Source organism: Numenius arquata, chromosome 8, assembly GCF_964106895.1.
Source record: "Numenius arquata chromosome 8, bNumArq3.hap1.1, whole genome shotgun sequence".
In the NCBI taxonomy this organism is placed as follows: Eukaryota; Metazoa; Chordata; class Aves; order Charadriiformes; family Scolopacidae; genus Numenius; species Numenius arquata.
The window spans coordinates 11,252,259-11,273,761 of record NC_133583.1 but is presented as its reverse complement, the minus strand read 5'-3'; the positions used below and the strand labels follow the sequence as shown (position 1 = coordinate 11,273,761).

Here is a 21,503-nt window from a genome sequence, read left to right as displayed (position 1 = left end):
TCGGCAGCTCGTCCCATCACTGGCGCTGCCCACGGCCCAAGATGCGCATCCAGCTCCCACCTTCCCAGCAACATTTGGCGGTCTCCAGGCTCACTGAAGACCCACCTCCCCACTTGCAGGTTATGGTACACACAGCATTTACAAATACCAGTGCAAAAACCAGGAAAAACACCCCAAATACCGCAACAGCTCAGTAGATGCCCCGGGCACCATCTGCTCTGCTCCTGCTGCTCAGAGCGTCTGGACGCTTGCCTTGACCTCAGTGCCGTGGGCCACCTGCGCCGGCAGCTCTCTGTTCCCCTCCGGGGGAGCGTTGGCAGCCGATGCCAAGGGGTTTCGGCTAATCACCAGGTCCAGCTTATCTCCAGCCTCCGAAATCAGGGGAACAGCCAGACAGCAGTCAAAGTCTCTCGTTCGGATGCGGTTTACCTGCCGGGATGGAATTTAGGACATGCCATGGGGAGGAACAACAGAAAGACCATGTTTGTTAGTCAGAAAAGGCAAGGTTGGTGCTAAACCCACACCTGTGAAAACACACAACTCTTGGGGGTCCCTGATTCCGGGTCCACAGCAGAGCAGGGCCGGGGCACCCCTGCAGGCTGAGCACATCCTTGCTTAGCTCAGAAATGATGCAGTAACTGGTAGAGGAAGGGGAGAAAAAGTCTGGATCAGGTATAACCCCTGACCGCTAGTGTCCAGGGCATTATTACAAGTACTAAACACTGCAGGGCTCAAAAACAGTTCTCCAGTTCAAGCCTGTAGGAGAAAGGTTGCCATTTTCCATTTTTTTTTTTGCCATCATGGCTTTTACTGGCCTTAAATTTGTGATGCAGGGTATTCAGCGCCTAGAAAACTAATACAGCTCAGACCCTGAGGCTTCTGCCAACCATTTTCCAGCTCAGCCAGCAATAAATTGAGACTACACTGAACTGTTTCTGATTCTCCTCTCCCCGTTTACATCCTTCATTTCAGAGGAGTCTGGATGCATTTCACGTGGGCTCAGAAGGCAGCAGCAAATTCTCTCTGCAGGATTCAGCAGCGAAAGCACTTTTACTGCTGTCTCTTGCAGGCCTTCAAGCACATTTCTAGGCTGGGTCACCTGCAAGAACCACCCCAGCTCTCTCGCCTACAGCTACCAGAGCACCTGGGCTTGGTGCCACGACAGCTCCAGGATGGAGGGGGCTGGCAAACAGCACAGGGAGGGGACACTGGGAAGGGAGAAAGGAATTTCTCACCCACCTTTGGAGCAAACATAACCCCTGGGGCCAGGCGTTGCTTTCTTCTCTGGGTAAGGGCTGGATGAGTCCATGCAACCCTTCCATCCAAAACCCTTTCCCAGCATTATGCATACCCACGGAACTAGGCTCTGTGATGGTAGCAGTGTCCCCCTGCCCTAGCTGGTGCCCACACAGTTGACCCCGATACTGCTTCTTACAGTGAGTAACTAAGGACAATTTCTAGACCACACATGGACAAGGAGAGAGAACCCAGGAGCTTGCTCTGCCTTTGCTCTACGCCAGCCAGGCAGTTCCAGTGCAAAAGTGCCATTAGTGCAATGCTGTGCTCCAGCTAATCCATCCAGCCGAGAGGCAGGGGGTCTGTTATAGCAGGAACAAGGTGTTTTGCTGGCCTTCGGGCACATCACCATGCCCATAATCAGCAGCACTGCGAAGCATCCTCAGTAATGCATCTCTGTACTTCTTGATGGGAGTTGCCTGTATCCGGTCTGCAATCCCTCATTCACAACTCTGCATGTCAACGCGATGGCAATCGCCTCGTCTTCTCGTAGGTGTAAGCCGTGCAGCACAGCATGTGGAAGAAGGGTGTCGAAAGTCTCTACGCCACTCTGTTTAGGATTTTGGGCACACCTCCCAGAGCACTTGGCACTCGCAAAAAGCAACACATCCAACATTCAACAGAAAGGCAGCCCAGAGCCTAATTAGCTTCTTGTTCATTCTTGCACCACCTTTTATTTGAAGCCGAGAAGGAATAATTGTATAGCAGCCAACTGGCTAGAGACCACAACAAGCTTAAACAAGGCTCCTCATAGCGCTGCCAGTTCTCCAGTTACCTGATGTACACAATATATTGGCTCTAATCCTACTGCTAAGAACCCCCGCCTAGAAATTAGTAAAACTAAACATCTTTCTGAGTGTTTCCAAATATGGTCACAATATCTGCATTTCCAAACGGTGGCAAATTGTCCACTGGGGTTGCACTTTCTCAGTTGCTGTTTGAGTTGCCCCAAAGCTAAAATAGCTGGTTTTCATCCATATAAAGCTCCTCTCCAATCTCCAAACTCACCATGCTCTTACTGTCCCTCTGGTAGGCCGATATGCCCAGGTCACATTTATTACAGACTGTGCTTTGGACCAGCGTTTTTATTCTGTTTCTGCATCAGCTATTTCAGATCAAGTATCTTTCAAAGAAAAATATCCATGAAAAACACTTCGCTTGAAGGATGCGTTTCCTAGAAAACTTTTAGTTGTCAAAGGCATGCACAGAACTTCATGAATACTACTTAACTCCACATGGGGCTTCGCAGGAACTCATAATGATCAACACAGTCTAGTTCATCCAAAAATCACCCTCTCACATGGTAGGAAAAGGACTGAGGGTGAGAAGAGGAAGCAACATAGCTTTTTGGTTGTTTTGAGCTGCCCAAGCTCAAAAAGGCCAGTGCCAGGACAGGCTTTGTACTGGAATAGTTGTAACCTAGGGGTACCACCTGGAGGTACTACCTAGTGATTTCTCATAAAACACAGGTCTCATTGAGTGCTTGGTGGCTAAGAGCTCACCTAGTTGGCTAACTATTACCTTTCATCAAAGTTAGTGCTGCCATGGATGGGTCTCACTTCTCTCTTCCTCTAAGCCACTCATTCACTCCGTCCCAGCCTCCAGAACTGCATTTTGCATTTATTACCTGAAGCACTCTGTCATATGGCTTGAGGCCACACTGATCTGCTGGCCCATCCGGACGGACCATATTTACATAGACACCTTTTTCTAACAGGCCGTCCGACACACTGAATCCAAAGTCTTCACTCTCCGGGTCTTTGTGGAGCGTCATCTGGAGGGGCAGAAGCAGAAACCACGTTTCAATGCAGCAGAGAAAGGTGGAGATGTACAGGGATGGCAGGATAGGAATAACATGGGTAATGTGTGTGGACCTACAGCAATTCTGCTCTGGGTCTCCTGGGCAGCTAATACGATTGAGCCTTATTTACCAGACACCATCATTTCGGGTAGATCGCATGGAGAAGTGCTTTGGTGACTGGCATGTAACCAACCGCACAACAGTCCCTCTACCTTGGATGTGGAAGGAAACACAAGCAGTGTAATGCGGACAGCTGCCGTATTGCACACAAAGAGCAACAAAGCAAGTGTTATTAATGGAGCGCCCCCTTCCCTGGCCCAGACTATGCTGCGCATCCTCTGTGTGTGCCAGACCAGCACACGAAAAATCAACATGTTCACGGGGAATTTTCAACGTAGTGTGTCAAATGTGAAGACAGCTCATTTTTAATACATCACTCAGCTGGAACATCTAAATGTTTCCATATTATTCACAAGTTCTTTTCAGAAAATTCGTATCAATAAGTGCTGACGTACTGAGAACAAGAAGTGGGTAACCTCATCGCCCTTCCCTTGAGCACATCACGCTTTGGCCTTGTCTAAAGGAGAACTGCGCTGCTGGAAGTGTCTCTTGCCACAGGATAACACTGGGAGCCAGGGGCAACTGATTCCCCAACACCACAATCTCCCTTTGCCTCACATGAACTGGGAGTGCATCTCTACCTTGAGGCTCTAACTCCATCACTCTCTCGGCTGCGTAAGCTTCATGGATGTGCAGTCCTGGGAAGGACAGTGCCCAGGATGACGCACAGGAGCAGCCCACCTGGCCTCAACCTCATCTCCAAACACAGCCAACACCCAATGCTCCAGCGGCGTAAAAAGTCACCCTAAAACATGCCTAATTACACAGCTCTCCTCCTTCACATACAAAAGAGTTTTATTTAAAGACACATTTGCCATGCCCTGAAGGACAAGAGCAGATCAAACATGAAAAAGTTGTTTTTTCCAGCTATCGTAACTGCAGGTCTCATTCTAAAGTCACACTAGGAAAGAAAAAGGCAATCAAATTTTTTGAAACCTCTCCAGCTCCCTTCCCTGCTTGCATTCTGCATCAGCAGCTTCTACAGTTAATTACTTTTTCTAATTACCGTTGCCTTGCATCATGCTTAAACTGGCTATGTTCAGCTGAGTACTGAATTCAAACAAGTATCCCATCACTGAAGTCCTACCATTTGCACACCTTCAGGGAAGCCTGGAGGTGGAGCGGAAGGGGAGGGAAAAGAAGTTATTTTTAAGTTTTTAAAAGTTATTTTTATATGAAAAGTGGCCTATTGAATGGAGTGTGCAGCTTTAACCACCAAGGTACCATAGTGCCACAGCCAGACCAACCCTTGGCAACACACACCTTGTGAAACTCGAGGGGGGTAGGGGACATGATTTCCTGCATCTCCTTCTCGATCTTCTTCATGTCCAGGTTCCTCTCGTTCTTCTTGGCAGGGGAGCTGCTGCCCTCAGTCTGTCGGTCATCACAGCTGGAGTTTGCTTTTCTCAATGGGCTCAGTCCCGATGGGTTGACAGAGTCCAGGAGCAGCTTGCTGCCCTCCAGGCCCAGGTTGTGCACACTCCCTGTCATGATGGATGCCTGTTGGGCAAGGGCACAAAGTCACTCTGCTGAGCCAGCAGCAGGAAGAGATGGATCACACGGCAACAACAGAGGGGCACACAAGTGACACAAATAACAGGAGGGCACCATTGTTCTCATTAATCAAAAAATAATTACCAAGAAGCTCTTCCAGTTAGCTATAAAAGCCATTTCCAGACCTCAGGAGCCTGCTGCCAGGTCTATCACTAATCTGCTGGGTGCTCTCCACCTCCACCCCAACATGAAGCTTTATCTCAGAAGGAAGTATTTGTGAAGCGTCTCCTTACATTTTGATGACCTTTTCTACACAAACAGGGCCAGGCAGGCCTCATCTTGTGCAGGAACCTTCTTGGTAGTCAAGAAGGGTGAACATCCTGATCTCAAGAAGCTCCCAGAGGAACCAGTGTCCATCTGGCTCTCCAGCCTACCCCTGCAGGTGGCAGCTCACCATCAGCATTGCACAGTGCTGCAGTCAATACTTGGGACTTCACTGAGGCCAATTCAGGAGAGAAATTAGGATTTTATCTGTCAGTAAATGGGAGCTGTCACTGAGAAAAACTGAGTTAAAAATATAAAATTAAGTAGTATTTAAGCCTGGTCATCCTTGATGGCATCCATTAAAAGATGCCCCTAAGTAGATTCTACTCCATTTGGCAATGCTTTTCACTAATGAGATTACATTGATCAAAGCTAACGAAGGAGTCAAAAATCCAGTCTGTGGAACCTCAACTGGCTCCAGGTCACAGAGTCCATTTAAACGGCTTAATGAAAACTGTCATTTCAAAGTTCAGGCTCCAAGGGTCTGCAGTCCCATTATATGTCAAAAGATAGAAGAAAGAAAATGAAAGGTAGGGAGCAGATAACAAAATTCTGCAATGCTAAACGTGCCAAGTCAAAGAGCAATTGCTCCTGTGCACAGGGGGAATATCATCTGAGTACATCTCTAATCAAGGCCCTCCCTAACTCTTTGCTCCAAGCTGGAACAAAGGCAAAAAAAGCAAATTCTGGTGGCAGTGTAAAAATGCCAGCACTACCCACGTTATCCCAAAGAGGGATGGAAAAAATACAGAAAACCTTTTAGCTTTGCACTTTTCAGGTCTTCACCAAAGAAATGATTTAATCAGCTCAAGTTTGGACAAAACTTAAATACCTGCTACATGCTGGGAGGATGTTGACTTGCCACCTACTTAAAACACAGATTAACAAACGGTGGCACAGCCAACCAGGGCAGGTTTGTTCCCTGAGCTCAGGCAGCCTCCAAACCCCCCGGGACACAGTGCCATGCTGTTCCAACACCAGCACTGGAGAGCCAGTGAGAACAGAAAGGTCTGTGCACGTTGTGCTACTGTCCTCCCTCATGCGCTGCAAATACTGTAACCGGCCTGTACCCAACAGCGTTCAACTCCTTCTCTGTCTTCAAGGTATTTAAATAATCCTTGCAGCATCATAAGCAATTTGCTAAGTGCTTCGGGTTAAGTGCAAGCAGCAGAAAGGGCAATTCTGGACTTCTCCAGCCTGTGCCTGCCTCACATTATTTTTCCCCATGTTTTGGCTGCCCTCAAAGCAAAGCAGGGTCATATGCTCCACTAGACATACTGGAAAGAGCCTTTTTCTACCCATACACTGTAGTGTGGGAGTGGACCACTACTGCGTGTGAAGCTGTTTCCAGACTATCTTGGGTCACCCCTGCATGACTCTTTTCTTGAATGCAGAGCACACAGGGTCACATTTTTAAAAAAAAATTTAAAATTTAAAAAAATAATCTATGACTGTCATAAAATCACAGGAGGCCAGGAGCTGGGGCTTAGAAACCTGCAATACAGCAAAAGCCCCGATCAGCATTGCACATCCCACACCACACCTCAGGGAGAATGGGCGCATGGAGAGGGAGGAACAGATCAGTGGTACTTTGGATTTGATAAAAGGGGAGTGAAACCCACCAGACTTCTGCTGAAAACACAGTACTTTCCTTTTGTCCCCAGAACTTTCCAAAATATTCTAAAAGTGTGCTAAATACACCAAAACTCCAGAGGTGCTAAGCTTTTTGTAAAATTTTTTTACATTTTTAAAAGCATTGCTAGAACTGTCAAAGCTCCAAAGCCTTCAAACAGCATGAATCAATAGCCCACATCTCTGCACCATGGATCCCTGGAAAATGAAAAGGATTGGGCAGAAAGATATTTTCTCTCTCCTGGCATTTCACAGTAGTCCAAAAAATCCCTACTTTTACATTTAGATGCCAGCCATTAAGCAGAAGAGAAACATCTATGCATCATTTCAGAGAGGTACTTTTTCTTCAGCAGTCAAGAACAATTCAGAAAGGTTGATAGCGACTGCCAAAACTCATTTCTAAATACATTCAGGTCCAGGAAATAAGTGATCAAGGGAAGAAGTTATAGTTTGTGGTGGCTGGGGATTTGGGGTTTTGTGTGTTGGTGGTTTTTTTTTATGTCAGCGTTTTCTTAAGTAGTTAAGATAATAAATACACCGTTTCATGTTTCAGCACAGCAAATTTAATTGAGATTTCCTCCCCCACTTACAGTTGCTAAGGATCAAGGAGGAAAGAACAATTAGTAAGTCCCCTGTCACCATATAGACCAAAACAGGACTTTCCTTTTCCTCCTCCAATTATCCAGAAATTGCTTTTTTTCTCTGAAGCCTAAGCGATATGCAATTGTGCATAAAAACAGTCCCACTGGGGGTGACGGAGGGCATGACCCAGCGAGCTCTCCCCAGTCCTCTGCACCCAGAAGGCAGAGGGTGAGAGGAGCTCACGGGGTCCCGCTCCTTCTTTCGGGTTGCGGGAGCTGAATCAGGGAGCAGAGCAGCACAGGTCCCATCCTGCTGGGCAGGTTTGCTTCCCCCTGCCCAACAGTCTTGGGGGAGGCCTTTATTTGCATCCCATGGCTTAGAAATCCAGGCTCCTCATCCTATAACCGGACACAATAACACGACCTTCAAAGCATTTTGGATAAAGAAAAGAGAAAGTGGTTTGCAAAGAGAGGAAACACCTTTATTTCTGCAGGAAGCAATTCCTTTCTCAGATTTTTCCATGGGGAAGTCTGGCTGAAAAGCTTCCAATTACCTATTTCACTGAAACAGTTTCCGGCAGAGTGACAGCTGAATGCAAGATGTATGTTGGGCCTGTCTATATTTGAAGTAAGCCAAGGCTTCAGTCCCAATGGGGTTTTTGGGGGCTCTTTTTTCCTTGGCCTTTAAGTGCTTTGGGCAGACAATATCTTTCCAAGCAGAGGGCTTGCCATTTGACAGGGAAGGTTTGCCAGCAGTCATGTGAAGATTGTTGGCCAGCAACAGTTTGCAAAATGAGCGTGGAGTTCCTGATGTCATCGGCTCAGGGAAAAAGTGCACGCAAGCAACTGTCTAATGAGACATAGTTATCCATTAGCACAAACACTGGCATGGATTAAACTCGAACCCTTCTTCACACCATTGGCAGCGCAGGGATGCTACGGGCAATTAACAGATCCGCGGAAACAGTCTAACATTTATGGCAAGAGCAAAACAGTCAGATCAGCAGCAAATTCAGAAAGTGATTTACCTCAATCTCCCTCAAAAGTTCAGACTGGCCGCATGTTTCCAAATCCTCCAAAGCTTCTCCAAAAACACGCCAAAAACTATCCTCGTGAGTGGTCTCAAGGCCATTTTGGCGGTTGGGGTATCTGTTGTAACGTAGGAACCAAAGATTGTCAGCACTCTTCTGCAGCGGGATGAAAGCCTCAAGGCTACAGCAAGTGTCTCACCAGTAAAAGCAGAGACTTGAGGAGTCTTCATATACAAAAGCAAACAATATGAACTTTTCAGACAAGAGTCCGAATACGAGACCTCCATGCATTTACTAACGGGGCAAGTGTCCTTCAAAGGAAGAATTAAGTTGGTGTAGTAATGTCAAAGTTCAAAGGGTAAATTAAAAAGTGCCTGTAGGAAGATTGTAGGTTTAGGAAGACGTTTTGGTGAAATAGAGAAGTGAAAGAAAAAAGGATGCGTTATGGGTAAACCAGGAGCCTCAGAGACTGTTAGTACAAAGGCTGATGGGATAGAGCTCAGATCTGAGACACAGAACACCTGAGAAGAGAGAGAAAAACACAGAGGGTAACAGACATGGTGAGAAAATGATAAATACATTAGGTCTCTATGAGAGTAAATAATGCAAAGATGTATATAAAAATGATATCCCTGGGCTGGACAAGTAAACGCACACTACAGCCAGCAATATCGACAGTGTCATGCATAACCCATACAAACCGAGTTTCGTTTGCTTTGGGATGGCCAGGGAACTGAGCCGCTACTTTCAGGAGGTCTCTTTTTATGATATATAACAGCCATGGCACTTACAGCCGTGTAAAGGTTGTTCTGGCTACTACAGAGAGTAAGGACAGAGAGAACCTCTCTCAAGCCAGTACAAACACACGTTAACATGAACACCGTGTGCGCCTTGCTGGGGGTTCTGCAATTTCCCACCTTGGCCGTTTCAGCATCTCTTCTCTCTGACCATAAGCCAGGGTCAATTCTCGGATTTCTAAAGCAAATGGCAATTATACATAAAGTCCTCTGAACAAGCCAGAGAAGTAGGTGACACTGGACACTGCTTACTGAACACCAGACTGCAAAACTCAGCCCATCAGCGCTCAGTTTAACAGGAGCCTCTTGAAGGAAATTCTCTGCAGTGGTAACTCAAGATCACGACACACCCACTAATGTGTCATGGGGAGAGACCCCAAGGAGGCAGTGACATTAGAGCAGCCCTAATGCATCTTCTATACATCTTATTAGGAGCTGCATGGATGAGGCTCCACCTCTGCAACATCTGGCAGCATCTTGCATGGCTTAATGGTCATCGGCGCCACAGACGGGAAGGGACGCTCATCCACCAGGGCCACTTAGCAAAGTCAAAACATTTTACTTGAGTACAAGTCAAAGAGAGGTTGGCCTCCACAAAATTTATAATGACCTCATGGGCTATTAATAGAGCTTTTTCCAGATCTCTATTAACTGCAAAGTCTTTTCATCCACTGGTTTACATGGGAGTCTGTAGCAGGCATAGATTCACACACACATGCTTTTGCTCCTTGTGGGATTGTGGCCTGCCTGGAGAGAGCAGTATCTGACATGGCTTATTGTATTTTAAATTCACCCCCTACGTTTCATCAGCTTTTAAAGGACAGTAGCCTTTACACCGAGCAGAAAGGTCAAAAAAACACCCAGCAAGACTTTATAAAAACAAACCAAAATTTCCCCCCCAAAGGAATTTTTGATTCTTTCCCCTTACTCATTTCCTTCCTCTGCTCCCAGGTTCCCAAAGAGGCAAACGTTCCTTCCAGTTACCAGTTTCTTGCCTCTCAGGTCAGCAATATAACAAACACATCCAGGACACGGATGAATCAGTACAGGCTCTCACTCCACTGGGTCAGCAGGTTTTTCCAGGCTAAAGGCAGCTGGGGTTAGAGACATTTTGTTTTTCTCCCTAATAAAAAGGGCTCAGTGGCATGAACCGTTTCACTTGCACTTTGACATGAGGGCTCCAAGCCCTCATTAGGGACACGCGGGGCTTTGAGCACTCAGATTTGCTAACTTCAGCTGTCAGCGGCCTCGCTGGGAGGGCCACGAGGGATCAGCGACCTCTGTGAGCTGGCTCTCGCTGAGAGGCAAAACAAGAACAAAGTCTCCGCCGCTGCCAGCCTTCCTGCCAGTTTGATCATCTTTAAATAGGTGGAAATGGCCATGAGATGTTCTAAGGGTTTTGTTTGGACAAACAAAAGTTAAGGGAAAAAAATAAGAAAAAAATAAAAGAACCGACAGTAACAACACGACACACACAACTATGGGGACTCTGAAGGACGTTGAGGGGAGGGTTAGTTACGAAGCAATGAGGCTTTTCCACCATCTGTGGCTCAGTGAGGGACAGCCTCTGGCCAGGGCAGATTCAGCAGCATTTTCACCCAAAGCAAAGGGCAGCTGCAGCCTCCTCCACAGGCTCAGGAGTTGTTGCAGGATTTGTCCCACCCTGGCCGAGCCTGGGGATTAACTCGATCATGTTCACTCAGCACAGCTTTGTTTGTGGTGTTGGAAGGGCCAAAGTGTGATGGAGAGAGACATCCAGCCACAGCCTGGGAGATTTCAGCTTCGACATGCAACCTCATACTGGTCCTGCATGAGCTTTGGTTGGCCTTTTTTGCTCTGTGGCATTGGGCTGTTGCAAAGCTCCATCCTCACTTGAAAAAGTCTGGCCAACACGTGGGGACAGCCCTGACCGTACCTATTTACTACACCTAACCTAGGAAAATACTGCAGCCTTTACAATGGCAGGAGTATGAGATGTGGTAAGAACCTGTCATCCATGCAGCTGAGACTGCCCTAACTCCAGACACAAATGTCACCTGGCCATTGCAGAGGTGCCACAGAGCTACACCCAGGGTAACCTGGCAATGTGGAGGTGGTTCAACAGAGCAGGTCATCACCTCAGCACCCCTCCCCATGGCTGCCCGATGCCGTCATGGGGACATCACTGGCTGCTCCATCACATTCCCATGCCCCCTTGTCCCTATGCAGTGACACCCACATTTGCAGACGCACCTCCCTGCCTTCTCCCACCCTTCCGTACCTGCTGGGCTTGTCCCAGTCTTCTTCACTGAAGCTTCCATCCATGTAGGGGTAGTTTTTCCTGGGGTCCCCCGGAGGGGTGCTGCTCTTTTGCCTGCTGTGTCTCCATTCATGTGGATGGAGGGCTATGCCGGCAGCCTGAGGTATGTACGTACCTAGGGAAGGCAAGAGGGGGTGGAGAGAGAGGGGTAATACATGGTCAGAAAACCCAAATGGAGTAAGTCACGCTGAGCCAGGAGAGCCTCCTTGCCAAGTCCCAAACCTGAGGCCATATGGATTGCATACTGCTTCCATCTCAGTCATCCATAAGGGGTTGTTCTTCCCATCCCTTCTTGCTTTAACCAAAGCAGCTTCTCAGCTTGTCACAAGGTGCCCCATTTCTGAGTAGTTTTGTGGTGTTGGTCTGGGATCCACAGACCTGGGAATACATATACCCACAGATGCAGATCCAACCCCAGCCAGCTCCAACCTTGGTTAATGGCTCCTGTTTCCACACTGAACCCAACAGAAATTGTGCTGTTGAAGCAGCCACCTTTAAATACAGCAAGTCCTTCAAAGAGAAGATGCTGCCAAACTTCTTTCAGTGTGCCCAAACCCATTTGTTTTGAAGGATTTGGAGGCCTGATTTCTATTAGGAGAAAAAAGTAATAATCTTAATTTAGATTCTCAGATGTCTTAGGGACTTAATGGACAGTACAAAAAAAAAGTAATAGGATATAAAAGCATAAAGCAATAGGATTCGCAGCAAAGAAACTGCATCCAGAGCAGCCAGAAGCAACAGCCTCCCTTCAGCAAGTGTAATGGCGCTGGATACCTGCTGGTGGTCACCACCTCCAGTGTGCTCAGCGGTGGTAAACAAGGAAGAGCCAGCCCTGACCACAAGGGCTGCTGGCCAGTTCCCGCAGCCAGCAGAGCCCTCCCATGCCTTTGGGATCAGCTGGTGAAGGTACAGAAAACCGCTTCAAGGACTTGTGTGTGAAAGGGAAGGAACAGGAGGAAAAACTCTGCTGGCTTGAGAGAAGGGGAGGCTCATCTGTATCACATTTGATTGGAGATCAATATGGACTGTTAGGATTAAATGAGGGAAATTTCAGTATATCTGCCCCCATGGACTTTTATGTACTGCAATGTCTTACTCCAGAGATGCAAATCCATCACTACCAAGTCACAAGATGCCCAGGTCTCATGAGGAACTGCCTGGGCAGAAACCTTCCAAAACAGACCATTCCTCAGCAGTGTCAGTGACATGTGCGGTAGAAATAAATCTCCTAAGTTCTCTGCCCACCTCTTGCTGCCCATTCAGCGTTTCAGAGAAATCCTCACAGCCTTTCCAAGAAACATCGTACACTTCCATTACACGCTGTGCCAAGTGAACAGGAAGAGGTAACGGAGAAACACATAATTAAGGGAGACTTGACCTCCCAAACAGCTAAGAGCACTGGAAATACCCAAAGACAGCGCCAGCACTTTCTTTGAAAATGCCAAGGCCTGTTATTTCACTTAGCTGAGCGTTTCCTCTGTGTGTTTTTAAAGGTTAGACTGCTCTGGAGAGAGCCCCAGAAAAGTCCTTGCCAACATCTTAGAGCAGTCAGGAGCGTTCGCTGCCTGCCAGAGCAGAACAAGGTGCCTGGATGCAGGAACCTGCAGCAGGTGGGCAGAAGGTGGGTGCAGGGTGCCAGGGACCGTGGGGGTATGTGTACAGAGCTGTCACTTGGGTGCCATCGGTTTCATCTCCTCCTTTCAGGGAGATGGGCTGGATTCCTGGGATTCAGAGCCACCTGGTGGCATGTTCCCACCAGGCCCAGCACAGCTCCCTCGCCCAAACCATTCCTGAGCAGTTTCCTAAAGCCGTGGATGAACCTAAAACCTACAAGGCTGCAGAGTCTGATCTATAGTTCTCCATTTGGGGTGTTAACCCCAATCTCCAGGCTCTGTGCATCCCAGGTCTCCCTGCATCCTGCCTGCCTGCCCATCCCATGGGCGACCCTATGTGTCCTTATCCCTACCCTCCAGCATCCCTCTTCCCAGTCAGCACTAGCACACTACCATGCACCCACGTGCAATTACCAGGGATGATGAGAGAGCCCCTGAAGCAAAGTTGCAGTCTGTGGGTATTGAGCAACTTGGCACCAGCCCCGCTCCCCGGGGCTCTGTGCTCAATTACTTGTTCTCAGTTTACCCGTAAAAGCAATCACTTTGCTAAATCCAGTGTCCAACTTGTGTTAACATTCAATTAGATGGAGAAGGATTGCAGCATTATGAAGGCCAGGGGATTCCTCCTTAATGAAGCCTCCAGTCCCAACTGCACTCCCAAATTAAGACTTCAGACCAATGGAGGCTGAAGGAAAACACGAGACACCCGTGCAGTGCTGTCCTTTGAACTTTTCTAAGCCAGAGCGCAGTGGGCACAGGCAGGCGCCTTGCTCAGCACACGGAAGGTGCTTTGCAGCAGCGCTCTGCAGCATCCCTCCCTGTTTTCACATTCTGTTCTGGACAGCAGTCTTTTCACCAGTTTCCTTTTGCAGAGGCAATTCAGGGTTTTGTTTTGTTTCAATTTGAGCTAATACTAGCTTACGTCACCAAATCTGAACTGGAATAACTATTTTCCAGTGCTTTTCTCCAAGTAAAAATCTCTTCCCATGACTAGAGCATCCTCCGTCCAAATTCCATATGTCTGCCAGAAACCACAGCTGAATAAACCTGGCCTCGAAGACATGTGTTCATCTGATTGCTCACTAGAGAGCTAGACATACTTTCTTGTAGTATTACCTTAATTATTTTGTTAAGTGAGTGCTTCTAGTCACAAGACATTCTTGTGGATTTTAAAACATCCTGAAAAGGATTAATATGTCCTACATGGCTTCTCTGGAGAATTAAAAGTGAGCTATGGACCAAATACTCTGTAAGACATATGGCCAGTGAATGCTTCCTCTGATTATGTGAATTATAAAGTGCTGTAATGGTTTTGAAAACGCTGTGAACAGTATGATGCCATATAAGCCAGAAGAAACGTGCCAATAAAAACCTAAAACAGATACATCAACTCAGAGCACCACATGAGTGCATTTTAAAATACATTATGTTCCTTGCTGGAAGTGAGAAGCCATGCAAATATGGTCAGACCACAGGCTTTGGCTCATGTTCAGTCTCCAGACAGGTTTGGAGTCTCTGCTTGTCTTCACCCTGACCCAGAGACCCCTAAGAGAAGACAGACCTGGCTTACCTTGGCTTCCATACCCAGCATCAATGCCGGAGCCATCCCAGGACTCCATAGCACTGTCCACGCTAGGAATTGTGGTGGAGTATATCTCAGACAACTTGCTAGTTTTCTGGGAGTCTGTCAGTTCATCTTCTGGGTCGCTCACTTCGTTTATACTCCCCGACTTCTTGGGATAGGATTCTGAAACCGGAACATGCTGCTTTAGCAGGCGCAAAGAGAAAGCCTCAGGGAAAGACTTATGCTGACATAAGAGCAAGCCCAGGTACTACAGGTCTTTTGAAGTACCTCTTTAGCTCTTCAGAAGTAGCTGAGACAGGCCTGTGCACTGCAGTTGAAAGAATTTAATGCAGTACTCTTATCTCAAGCTGAATCACGAAAAAATGCCTTTCTGAGTTTTTAGCACATGGAATATAAGGAGCAACCATGGGGATTTGAGGATTCCCAAATACGAGAGAGTTGGGACCTAATCTCAATTCACAAGCGCATCTTCTTGTGCCTTTGGAAGCTTCCTCCAAACAGCCCTGCCCAGAGAAGTGCTGGCCTCTGCAAGCAATAGCCCATCGCTTCTCTGGCTCCCTCCTTGTTCCTCAGAGCAGCACCGAGTCAGGGTGCTGGCTGCAAACTTTCTGTCCAAAGCAGATGTTCTAATGAGATTCTAGTGACAATGTAAGCTGGTCCCAAACTACCACAGCTGAAGTTACAGCCCCCTTCTAAGACTGTACAACCTGGTATCAAGTCAAGGCTAATCACCGCCCCTCCGGAGTCTCCCACGCAGTCTCACGGCAACTGTGGAATTCCTGGGCCGGGTATTTTGAGGCTGAATTTCCCCTGATTAGTGATTGGAAAGTGGAAAGCTGAATGTGGATGATGAAGCTCAGACCTTCCCTTTCATTATTTTAGTAATAATAGTCCCTTATTATCATTATATCAAATTCCTTTTCAGGCAATAGCTATGCAAGGAATGGTTTCTCAGCACAAGCATTTCTTTGTACTGAATATTTTAAAGTCCTCATTGATTAGATATCCTGTTAGCCATCCACACCCTGGATCTCTGACTCGCAGAGACTGGGATAAAAAGCCCCCTGAAAGTCTGCATTTGTCAATGAGGACAGATTATTTTACCAAACAAAGCCCAGTGTCCTGAAAGTCCCTATTTTCCAAGCATTCAGAAGATTGCTCACCATGATTAACTCAAGATTACCTTGAAATTTCAATTACACCTGCTTCATTCTCAGAATGATTAACAAGTCTCCAACTGGCACTTGCATGTCAATTATTTCAGCAAGTGGCTGTGACAATGCTAAGTGTCAGCAGGGGGGCAGGGGGAAGAGTATTTCAGACCAAGGATCAAGACACTTGGCTGCGGGAAACGAGACTGGGGTTTCTTGAAGAGGAATCAATTCCCCAGTTCTACCTCTATTTGCGAAGTCCCCACTCCCTGCCTGGGCTTCCTCCATTTGTAAAATAGGTGCATTGCCACACATTTGTAAACTGCTTTGAGGTCTACAGGAGTGCTATGTTTAAGAGCGATGCTGCTTTTTCAGATGCAGGACGGATGTCCCATGGGCCACGCTTGATTGGAAGAGCTTTATCACTTGATTTCTTCTAAACCTCACAGCACTGCGGGCCACTGGCTGGGTAGGTCCAGCTAAATCTAGAGACCGCAGAAGCACAGCACAAAAAAAAAAAAAAGGTAGAAAATGTTGGGTGTGGGGAGAGAGAGAAATGCAGCCAGAATGCACCCGTTACTTTCTAAACTTGATGAAAAAGCCTATTTGGCTGTGATTACACAGCTGGTGAGGAAAGTTTGCATGTTCCCTGGTTTCACCAATCTCCCCGTTATCCCCCCCAGGAGTGGCCTGCCTGTACGAAGTATGTTCCTGCTCTTTGATACTGTGTCAAGAAGACCAGCTTCAAAGCCACAGGGAGCTTTGCAGGGAAATGAGAAGGGGATTTCTAGAGTAGATGCTTTGAAAGATGATCTTAGGACACAAAGCCAGGAAAAGGGGCATAAAAGATTTATTGCCAATCACTTTCAAAATGTTGAACTAAAGGTGGTTTTTCTTTTTCATGGATTCTACCAGCTCAGAATCTCCTTGCTCATTTTGGGGGGTTGGTTTTAAAAAAACCACCCTGCAAGTTCTGCTTCACTTCAGTGTGAAACACCCACACAGACAGGGAACAGCACCAACAGCACAAGGTGTCAATCTGAAAAAAAATTATTATTGCAAATAAACCCGCTCTCTAATCTCTTCCCAATACCACAGAGAGCCTTTTTTTTTTTTTCATCTGTGAGTCAGAAGTTCAAAAAACACCCTCCTTTTCCCTCTGTCCCCAGCTGTGTCCCTGAACACGCTGCCTCATCTCACCTTCCACAACACATGAAGGAAAACCCCCAGTGCCACCTTCCTGAGATCCCTGCTGGGGGGCGCCTTCACCCTTCCCCCCCCCCCCCCAACCAGGCTCCCCCAACTCACTCTCTGTCTGCTTCTTGATCTTCAGAGTGACCGTCTCTCCCGCCATCTGCAGCAAGTGAATGGCTTCACTCAGCGGTTTGCCCTTGAGGCTCACGTTATTAATTGCTAATATCCGGTCACCGATGTGGATGGCTCCAGTTCTGGAGAGAAAAAGCGCTGTTAGAAACTTCAGAGAAGCAATTCGCCTCTGTGAGACAGGCCATTAAGTTGTCGCTCGAAGCAATAGCATATCAACTCTCAGCACTTTCAAATGTGTCTTGGTTTCCCCTTGGTACACCATATACCCGTGATTTCCTCTTCATCACCACAATCCGGTTCCACTCCCCCCATCTTCCACCGGTGCATATACATACAAATATGCTCAGGAACATATACACTCCTCAGATCCCAGGCCCCTCGGGAACTGGGACTGCAGACCAGTTTACAGTCAAAACTCTTCAAACCAAGGGGGTCTACATGCTGAAAGCACAAGCATTTCCAGTGTGTGATGCCCACCGGTCATCACACGTGGAACTGAAGGGCATGTTCACGCTGACGGAAAGGAATGATGAGACAAACCTAGAAATCCATTGAAAAAAAAGTGAAAATCAAAGTGGCCCAACACACACAGATGGTGTGTGCAAGCATGAGCTGAACCAGTTGCAGATCAGTTAATGATATGCTTAAAGCTCACCCCTACACAGCTAGACCACTGTGACTTTCTCCACCAGGACCAGCACACTAGGAGAGGTTACTGTGTTTTATTGCACAGCCACATTCCAGCACTGGCTTCTGCTCTCAGCTAAATAAATCCTCAGGCGTCAGCAGCAGCCAGGAACAAACTAACAAGTCACGACAATTCTCCCCTTTCTCCTCCATCCTTCCCCTCTGTGTCTGCCCACAGACAGGGGCTCACTTTACCTCTCCTGGTGTTTGTTGCACCTCCAGGAAGAGCAGGCAAGACAGGATGTGTCTGTCCCAGAGCTGGCTGCTAAGGCAGGAGCTCGCGCTCACCACTGGCTGGACCGAGCTCACCACACTCACGTTCCAGCTCCCTAACGCCAGCAAGCCAGAGCAGCAATCCTCTCCTCCTCCAGCAGTTCCATGCGGTTCAGCTATCAGGAACCTGTGTGATCGAGCCAGGAGGAGATGCAAATCTGGACTGCAATATCTTTTTGTCCATGGCAACGTGCCCCTCTCATGTTAGATCTCCAAACTGGACTGCTGCTCCTGCAGAGCTGGGATTTGATATACCATCACAGGCAAAACAGCTACTTGTCTTTCCCCCCAAAAATTCTGTATACACACTGCTGTGAAACATCTACTATAAGTACATCCAATTGGGAATTGTAGCCAAAGAGCAGGCAGGACTGTTCAGTTGGCTGCTGCTGCGATACTTGGACAGTGCCCGACGTCCCCACCAGCCACTAGATGTCCGTCTCATCCCATCCACACCAGCCTGAAAAAGCCCTCAGGGAAAACTTGTGCATTCATATAAATTACAGATCAAACTGGAACTGCAGTATTTGTCTTAAAAGTTTCATCTACGTAGTCGAAAAAAATCAAGCTTGACTGCTGGCAGTTTAAAGGCAATTCTCTGCTTTCTGCAATGGTTCAGCATTTAAGGGCCTCCTGCTGTAGCCCTGAACCCAGCGAGGGGACACATCTCCTATCCAACACCAGCCCAGCCGCCCACCTCTGAACAACACAACTGCTCTGCAGAAACTGAAAGTCCCTCAGCAGGGAAAAATGCAGAAACAATTAAAGAGAAAGGTCACATTCAGCAAGGTGTTTTTCTTCACGGGGGGGAAAAGTAAATCAAAGTCCAGTCCTCTCATCTGTCCATCTCCAGACACCCCTGTGAGGACAAGCAGATAGAAGGTGAGTGGGAGTGACAGAGAAAGCCATTTCTAGCTAATGACCCTTGCACATCTCCATCCAGTCCTTAATTCACCTCAAACACAAACCAGCCCAGGGGCTGTGTGCTCTATGTCCCTTCTTGCTCAGAGGACACATGCAAAAGCAGAATCAAGCAACAGGTAAGTTGCAAGGTGTAAAAGGGGCTGCAGGCACTTCCCAGCAAGCACTGGAGAAGAGCTAGCTGCATGCATGTGGTAGGGATTTACTTGTCACATGGGCAGGGCCACCATCCCCTCTCCTCCCTGCCAACATGGTTTGGTGCCGAGCATTCCTGGACAAAACTCTCCACCCCTATCTACTCGACCAGGTGGCACTAGAGGAGGCTGGTCAGGTACTTTAAAATGCCAGTGATAGCCCAAAATTCCTCTTAGAGTACCATTACACCTCAACCAGAATTGAACGGTAGGCACACTTCCTTCCCCAAGTAGAAGGAAAACAAGTCCCATGCTCCAGGCTAAAGCCACCTGCAGGTACTGAAGGAGAAGAAACAGAGACTAACATGGGAGAGAGCCACTGCTCAACACTAACCCAACAGCCTGAGCTGCCTCTGTAGGTTTCTATAAGATCAGACATGTACAAGGAGAAAAACGTTCAAGGTCAAGATAAAACCCAAGTCATCTGTATCTGGAGCCTTTTCAGCTTAGACAGCCTGTCACCCACTGTGACAGACGTGTGACAGATCCTAGAGGACAGCCTGCCTTCCCCATCACCAAGCAAGCACCCCAAGCTGTGGTGCAGACCTTCACTCGTGCCTCTACGAGAGCAGCCAGCACATTCCCATTATCAAATGCTGGGATCTGGTCCACCCCGTGCCAGCGCTGCTGAAACATGTCCTGTGCTCCAGCAATAACCAAGCACAGATTTGGGTTTAAATCCCTGTCCTTCAGAAACCTGTCTCACCCTTCAGAGCTCGGCTAAGGGGGGTAAAATCTAGGATCACACAGGGACCACCCCTCTTCCCCTGACAAGGTTGATCCACTCCCTTCTGTTACTTCCAGGAGAAAAAAAAAAAGCACCTTTCCTGCAGACAGCCTTCATCCCAGCGCTCCCTGACCTCCCTGCATGTAGCCAAGGTTACCCAGAGAAATCCCTGCGCTGCTCCGTCCCCACACCACTCTTCTGCACAGGCACCGTTATTTGTTAGTTGTCTACTGTGAACGTGCTGAACGGCTTCCATCCCTCTTCTCAAAAGGCTTTTCATTCCTTACAGCCTGCCAGCTCCTGATCAAAATTCAATAGTACCGCAGCACTTGCCTGCACTACGTTTCTCTGTGGAGCAGTCACTGATGCGTATCCGAGTTCAAAGGAGGAACAGCCATGGCATTGCAAAGGGAACTGAGAGCAACAAGGGTACCAGACTGTCTTCTGAGCCTGACAGCATTTGGGCTTTCTGTCCTTAACCTCTCTCACACTGGGCTGCAGCTACAGTGCAGAACTGCTACGCAGAAAAGCATCGGATACTCTATAGCTACTATTTTCTAGGGAAAAAGATTGAATCCTACAGTGGCAGGCAGTGTTATAAAAGAAGAGAAGAATCAGAAATGACTAAGTCCATCCCCCTTCCTTACTTCTCGGGAGACACTGACGTTCTGCTTTCTGTACCAAAGGAAAGCAAATGAAATGCGCAGCAGCGTGTGTGCTGAGAGCGCAAGGAACCCAATGCAGAAAGAGGCAATGAGCTCTCAGTTTTACAGTCCAGCTAAGAGAGAGTGTGGCCTTGAGACAGAAAGAACCAAAAGGCCAGATCTGCAGTCAAATCTCCCCAAGGTCAAGCACCTTACACCTATTTGTTCAGGGGGTTTTTTTGCTGCTGTTCTGCCTGTCAAGCAGCACAGGGTAAAGCAGCCCTATGAGAAGTGTGAGTCAGGGCTGCTGAAATGATCTATTTACAAGTCACAGCTACCGTACAGACAAATTAATTAAGATAGAGTGTATGACTCAGTTCTACCTTATATTCTCAGCAACGTCCTGATCCTTTAAATCCCACGCATGCACATATATTCAGACACAGGCACACACACAGCCAACCTCCCCGGTTGCCGGAGGTAAATCTGCACCTATGTTTCTGCTGCATAAATATTTGCTGCTCGAAGAATGCCAGCCCTGCACTGAGATACCTCCATACATAACAGTCTAACCATCAGCAAGGATGGGCCAGAAGATCCCTCCCACCTAAGAGATACGTGGTTTCAGCAGGACACACCACTGCCGTGGCCATAAGCCACAGTTTAGCAATATGGGAGTCTGGGGTAGGATTCTACAGCAGTTTCATGGGCAGGCTGGGGGGTGATGTGCAAGATGTGCATGGGAAATCACAAATCAGAAGCACCTCTGTGGAAGAGGGACAGATAAATACATTTTCCTGGCTGCTGCATTCAACTGACATAGTGGCTCTGACTCTTCCAGAAGTGCCCTGCTTTGAGCCTCTCTGACTGCCCTGACAGCACAGTGTCAACCACCCCACATCTCCTGCACATGGGTCTGCAGAGCCAGACTGGCAGGACTGTCCCTGCTTCACAGCGCTTGGTAGCTTCATAGCAGCCTTCCCTTCTAGCAGACTAAAACACCTACG

The 21,503-nt window shown here is 47.7% G+C and overlaps 1 protein-coding gene across 1 annotated transcript in view; it reads right to left on the bottom strand.

Moving 5' to 3' along the window:
* Window positions 1-231: 231 nt before the first annotated feature.
* Window positions 232-21,503, bottom strand: part of GRIP2 (glutamate receptor interacting protein 2) — a 297,087-nt gene continuing 275,815 nt past the window's right edge. Inside the window, exons 18-24 of the mRNA XM_074151381.1 lie at window positions 17,033-17,172; window positions 14,559-14,735; window positions 11,337-11,490; window positions 8,277-8,397; window positions 4,481-4,717; window positions 2,924-3,070; window positions 232-429 (exon numbers count right to left, since the gene is read on the bottom strand). Coding sequence (XP_074007482.1) covers window positions 232-429; window positions 2,924-3,070; window positions 4,481-4,717; window positions 8,277-8,397; window positions 11,337-11,490; window positions 14,559-14,735; window positions 17,033-17,172 — 1,174 coding nt within the window. The remainder of the gene's footprint in view (window positions 430-2,923; window positions 3,071-4,480; window positions 4,718-8,276; window positions 8,398-11,336; window positions 11,491-14,558; window positions 14,736-17,032; window positions 17,173-21,503) is intronic.